This window comes from Gossypium raimondii, chromosome 6, assembly GCF_025698545.1.
Source record: "Gossypium raimondii isolate GPD5lz chromosome 6, ASM2569854v1, whole genome shotgun sequence".
Taxonomy (NCBI): Eukaryota; Viridiplantae; Streptophyta; class Magnoliopsida; order Malvales; family Malvaceae; genus Gossypium; species Gossypium raimondii.
Genome location: NC_068570.1, coordinates 48,463,399 through 48,469,398, shown reverse-complemented (window position 1 = coordinate 48,469,398; position 6,000 = coordinate 48,463,399). Strand labels below are relative to the sequence as shown.

The window sequence follows — 6,000 nt, the reverse complement described above, 5'->3', positions numbered from 1 at the left end:
TTTTATCCGCATCGAGCTTGAAAAAAAATTTAAGCTCATTTTTCAGGATAAAAACAAAAATATTTATCAATGTCTGACTCGACGTATGAATAGGTCTACTTTAGAGTACACCGGTAGATGATAGAATAGTAGAGGTACCATATTAGGTATTTTCCTTGTAAAGGTACCAAATTAGACGAAAGTTTAGGGGTCAACCGTAACGTTAACCCTAACTAATTAACCATAAGAAAAATAAACAGGATGCTTTGAGTTTTGACATGTGAGATACGTGTGTAGTAATGGAGATTGGCTCAGAGATCAGATTAAGGTCATGTGAAGTTCCCCCTTCATTATTCCAAAGAGAGCTAAAATTGTTGGTCTGGTTTGAAGTTAAAGCCCTGAGAATCTCAAAAAGTGGCGGGAGTTTACGCGTGTTCTTGTTTTTTTGCAGATACGTGCCTAGGAACTTTTCTAGTTCTTTTATTAATCCCACATCACAAGATATTATATTCATATTATATTTTAAGGGAATGTATTCATTTATTCGGTTTTAATTAATATTTAATCTTCATATTTTATTCTCTATTCATTTAATTCATGCATGTAAAATTTGACATTAATTAAAATTTTTAACCATTTATTTCATGTAAAAACATTTTAACCGTTAAATATATATTGATATAGATAATAATATACTTATAATGATATGGTAAAGATATTAAATCGATCTAAAATTTAGATATATAACAAATACAAGTAACTTGATGTTGAATTGTTAAAATATTAGTATTATGAAATGAGGGAAAATAATCTTAAGTTTTAAGATTAACTCGTGGATCCTTATCTTTTTTGTAAATATATTTGTAGTATTCTTCTCTATGTCACTAAGAAAAGTATTGAATATACTTGGAAGAACTCACTATGTTAGAAACATTGCAGTGGAGTTTACAACCGTACTACCATATATCTGAAAGGGGCAACTGCCCAGCAAAGCAAAGATATGGATTCCATAGAAATACCAAGTTCTTCTATAATCTCACAAATAGAAGCGAAGGATTTTATATGAATCGCTTCTACAATTTTAGTATTACATAAGAAAATGGACTTCCAGATGCAATAAAGAAATATTTACTAGCAACTAAAAACCCTAAATGAATCAAATAAGGGGCTAGTAATGAAACACCCAGAGAAGCAGAATTTGCAAAATTACCATACCTTTCATATGAAACCTTTGGCACAAGAGAATTTGGAGTTAAATGCTTGGGTAATTGGCTGCGAAAACCGGATTGCGGTCTTTAAACTGTACAAGAGATGCCGCAGAAAAGGGCGAGTAATGTATTCAACCACTAAGAAGTAGCCTTCGAGGGTCGAGTTGTTCACTACAGTAACTGGAAGGAACAGCTGAAATCCCCTGCCTTCCTTTCCACTCTTCCCCAGGTTTCAAGGTAATGGGCTCCTCCACACAAGCAGCCTCTACACACAGCATATGCATGTACTCATTATCACCAAAATCCGCCATTGACTTTGCTTTCTTATCCCACGGATTCCACACCACTGAAAATCAATCATTAACTTACACATCTAACCATGATTTACACACATGCTTACCTGATTATGTAAAATGAATCATCAACTGCATAGCTCATCTATTTATTACAACTAAAACGAATGCAGGCTGTGTCGTTTGTAATAAATACAATATTATAGTTCAAGTAGAGCTACAAATGGAAAAAAATATAAGGCTTCAAACCTTTATTTGTATGGCAGACATATGACTATAGCTCAAGAAGGCATCAAATGAAAGCTTTCTTGAATTAGTACAGAACTAGATGACAATTTTATATTAACATCGCATATGACTCGATTTTTGAAGCCCTCCGACTGTGATGCAAGGGATAACTAGTTGTCCCTCGTTATATACATTTCAGGTCGAATATTCCTCCACATACCATTTAGAGAAACCTTGCCTCTAAAGAGACTGAAAGAACAGAACTATTTTTCGAAGGGAAATCTTAATAGAGGTCGATTTGTTGGAAGGGAAGGATGTCATTGAAACCAATACTGTAAATTGGAAATAAAGTAATAAATAGATTTTTGGTAAAACATAAAACTGAGTAGATCACCCTACGTATGTTATATTTAATTGCTCCAAAAAAAAAAAAACTGTCAACTGGTATAACTTCCAAGATGAAGCATGGACAAGAGATTAAATAGTTTTATCTCTAACTATAGTACACTTTCCTTCATAACCTAACTAGATGGCTCTAAATTAATGTGTTAGTGTAATAGTGTATAGAGATTATAAACTCACCAGCATCTGGAAGTCCATCCTTTCGCAATTCAAATGTTCGTTTCCTTTCATGGTCCAGGATGGCAATTTTTGTTGGTGTACTGAGGTATACTTTATCCACCTTTTTCATCAACAAGACAGTAAACATAAAGCCATAAATATAAACAATTAGAATTAAAAAGATAGGGAAGGCATACGCTTGCTTATAATAGTTGACACTTACTTCTGATTCAAATGTTATTGCATCCTCTTGTTCTGTGAACCGCTCTCCGTTCTTCAAGTTATCCAAATAATCCAATGTCTCTAGTCCTTCTACTCGTACTTCACTAAATAAAAGTGAAAAGAAAAGAATTGTAAAACACAGAATGAGTATGTCCTAGTTCTGTATCACAATAACATCTAGAACAGAGTTTCTACTTTTTCCACTAAAAAAATAAGTTTTTTCATTCCATCTCTAATGTGAACATGTTACTAAAAGGTGCAACAAATAGAACTCGCTTCAAATCATAACTTAATTTTTCTATACAACATTTCAATTTAAAATCAAAATCTGTTGCAATGATATTTATGACATCTAATGAAAAAATAAAGAAAATCCATACATCTAGCTTGTAGAGGACTGTAGCAGGCATGGCTATAAATCATGTGTAAGCTACTAGTGTTCTAAGCACAACTTTGATCTAATATTTATACTACTGTTTTTCACAGTCCTAGATCCTCCCCATGAGGCTATAGGATGAGTTCATCAACAAATGTTCACTGCGGATTGCATCTCACACTGCTTTCCAGACCTAAGAAAACAGTATGCATCATTGTTAACCACAAAAATTACACAGCTGCTAAAATTACAATGCATGCTTAAATGCAGAGATTCTCATGACTAAAACCACAAGATAGGAAAGATAAATATATTCAACCTGATATCAGTGACGAAAAAATAGGTCTGATAGGCAAATCTAAACGTAAATGACTTTCCATCAGTGTTTGTATTTCTGATGCGAGATGTCAACATTAAATCACCTGTAGGTCCCAGAGCTACCCTTAACCGGCAGTCATACCTGCACATAATTGCATATCACTTAATCAAATGATAAAACTTCAGTAAGAATCTCATACGCATAGGTAATGCCCTAAATGTACATATACATAGACAGGTGACAACAAATGTAATCAGTCAATCATAGATCCACATATAACACAATACTAAAGCACATTTAAGATTGGTTTTAAAGATAGTTACGAGTTAGCTCCAAAACAACACACATCCTACTGCCATAAGTTTGAGAATTCTTTTTACAGTGAACTAAAAATTTATAGAGGAAAAGAGAACCACTATAATCTGGTTCAGAAAACGGTTTGACAGTTATATCATGCTAATTTAACAAATTTGTTCCAAAGAAGAGCATTGAGACTGAAATTCCAATTTCAATTTGAGAGCTATGTTAAATAATCAAAATTCTTAATAGCGCACCTGTGAGGCCAGATCTTCATATCTTCTTCAGAGTGCGTGAGGATTAAGTCAACAAAGGCCTTGTGAGAAATATCTGATGGAGATGGTGGGGGATCAAGATCAATGCTCCAAATTCGATTCCTTGCAAATCCATATTGCTCAAGAGAACCAGTACTTTTTAACTGTATACAGAAAATACTTGAATTCAGAAACAAATATATAAAAATTGCAAAGACAAACAGTATTGAATCACATACTTGAGGGAAACAGATTGGTATACCTCCACGAATAGCCCTAGGAGGTCTAAAAGAAGCCTGCAGAAAGCACACATTAACTGGAAGGGTAGTCATAAAATTAAGTAGACCCATAAAAATTGCTAATTTTCTTCTTGTATAAAACTTAATATGCATCAATTGTATCATTTAGAAATATTTTCGGTACTTTAAGAAAATTTAAAAGCCTCGTTTGTATCAGAAAGTAAGTGCAAGTGACGATTATTTTGACACTCTCCTGAAACTATACGAGATCTCATTTATTTCAAAAGTGCTTTCTGAGCGCTAACCTCGTCACCTAGAAGTAGCAATAAGTGTTGATCAAACAACTAAGAAAATACTATAACATCCAAGTAATCCATCACCACACTTCACAATAGATGGGATCATTACTAGCATATAATTGGCTAAGTGGAGAAAATGATAACAGCATTCTGACCATCTCTAACTATGAAAGACAGATCGTTAATAGCAGGAGAAATAGATAGCTTTAATTCATTTAAATTCTTAAGCTGAACTGCTTCTCACAAGAACACTTCTAATACATATACCTTACTACTAACAAAAAGGAGCTCTTCACCATGTGCATTCTTCCAAGAAGTGACTTGACCTCCATACAAATATACCTGCTTAAGGGAAAAGAAAGTAGAATGAATACAAGAAAATTGGCTTGTTTCCCAAGTGTATGTTAAGTTTTTCGGATTAAAAAGAAAATAACAGAAGAGGAAGAGGAAAGAGTGCACAAGAAATTACATTGTGCAGCATTCATGGCTTCCTAAGTTCATGAAATAGGGCTTCAAGAACACTAATTCCACTTTTAGGCATGTTTAATATAAGAAAAAAGAAAATCAGCAAAACTGCACATATTCAGAAAAAAAACAATTCATGTTCGGACTAGTACTTATTCTCTGCAAAAAAAAAAAAAAAAAAAGGAAAGTTCCAATGATTTGCGGTAAGTAAAATGGATTATTATCTATAAACTAGTGTTCGAGCTCGAAAAGTCCACAACATTTACTTGACTATCAAGTGTACATTGAACTACAAATATTAACGTCGACTTCATTATTTATCTAGCAATAGTAGCGCGGTAAGCATATTAACTAGCTTCCGGACATTTGAACTCCCTTGTCAATGCATAGAATAGCAATGTTACAAACAAAATAGCACATGCAGAAGCCGGTATACACTAACAAGGAAAAGGAAAAACATTCTAAAGCATCTTATATATAAACATATACATATTTCCAAAACATCTTATATACACGGTATAAACTCTTCCCACTTTAAAACATATTACAACTAATTAGTGAGTCAAAGAACCTTAGGAGTACTTATCCTCTAAACACTCTTTTTGTTCTCGTAAACAAAAATTTCTCCCATCATCTCAACAATAATGTTTCAGAAGGAAAATTTTCACCAAGAAAAAGAAAACGGAACAAGTAGTAATCATATGCTTAAAACTGCACCTTAAATTTGGTTTGACAATAATCTTTCGTACTATTTCCCCCAATTGATTCATATATTTTAGCTTGCATTCTCCTGCTATCTTTCTTCTCTGGTTTATAATATAAAGCACACTCTACATTTAAGACGACGACGAAAACTGAATTCTTCGTAACGTAAATTGAATGCAAACTTAACGAATCATCACATGATATATTAAGCAAAACGGTAGCACGATTCAATCATCATTCATTATGCAAATCGATAAATACAATAAAAAAAAACTGAACAGATCACGGAAAACTCCTCAAAGAAACGGTAATGCAGTTAACATTTTAACACAGAATGAAGATTACGAACAAAAATGAGAATTATAGATGGAAAAAGAAAAGGAGAATAAGAGGCAAAAGAGAGTAGGGAGAAAGAGAAAGAAAGCGAAAACCTCAGCAGAGCAACGGCGAATCTCCCTTAAGATGACCTTATCGAGGCCATTGACGCCTTTACAGTGCTCCACATGCACCTTCTCTGAAGACATCTACGGAATTCTTCAATTTCTTCCTTGAGAG

The 6,000-nt window shown here is 33.5% G+C and overlaps 1 protein-coding gene across 3 annotated transcripts; it reads right to left on the bottom strand.

Moving 5' to 3' along the window:
• Positions 1 to 943: 943 nt before the first annotated feature.
• Positions 944 to 5,995, bottom strand: LOC105774750 (putative glucose-6-phosphate 1-epimerase). Of its 3 annotated transcripts, none has more exons than XM_012597318.2 (8): positions 5,877 to 5,995; positions 4,543 to 4,617; positions 3,977 to 4,033; positions 3,741 to 3,901; positions 3,187 to 3,327; positions 2,493 to 2,595; positions 2,291 to 2,390; positions 944 to 1,533 (listed from the first exon to the last, which is right to left on the bottom strand). In XM_012597318.2, exons 1-8 carry the CDS (start codon positions 5,967 to 5,969, stop codon positions 1,319 to 1,321), a joined length of 945 nt encoding a protein of 314 aa, XP_012452772.1. In that variant the 5' UTR covers positions 5,970 to 5,995; the 3' UTR covers positions 944 to 1,318. The 3 variants fall into 3 exon arrangements, with proteins under 3 accessions (XP_012452772.1, XP_012452779.1, XP_052488315.1); XM_012597325.2 differs by having other exon boundaries at positions 4,000 to 4,033; XM_052632355.1 differs by having other exon boundaries at positions 3,741 to 4,033.
• Positions 5,996 to 6,000: the final 5 nt, after the last annotated feature.

Excerpts from the sequence above, each read along its gene's own strand:
- LOC105774750 (XM_052632355.1), bottom strand. The coding sequence starts at position 5,969 with ATGTCTTCAGAGAAGGTGCATGTGGAGCACTGTAAAGGCGTCAATGGC. Across the intron at positions 3,328-3,740 it reads ATGAAGATCTGGCCTCACAG|GTATGACTGCCGGTTAAGGG; the intron begins GTGCGCTATTAA and ends AATTATGTGCAG. Across the intron at positions 2,596-3,186 it reads TTTTTCGTCACTGATATCAG|TGAAGTACGAGTAGAAGGAC; the intron begins GTTGAATATATT and ends ACTTTTATTTAG.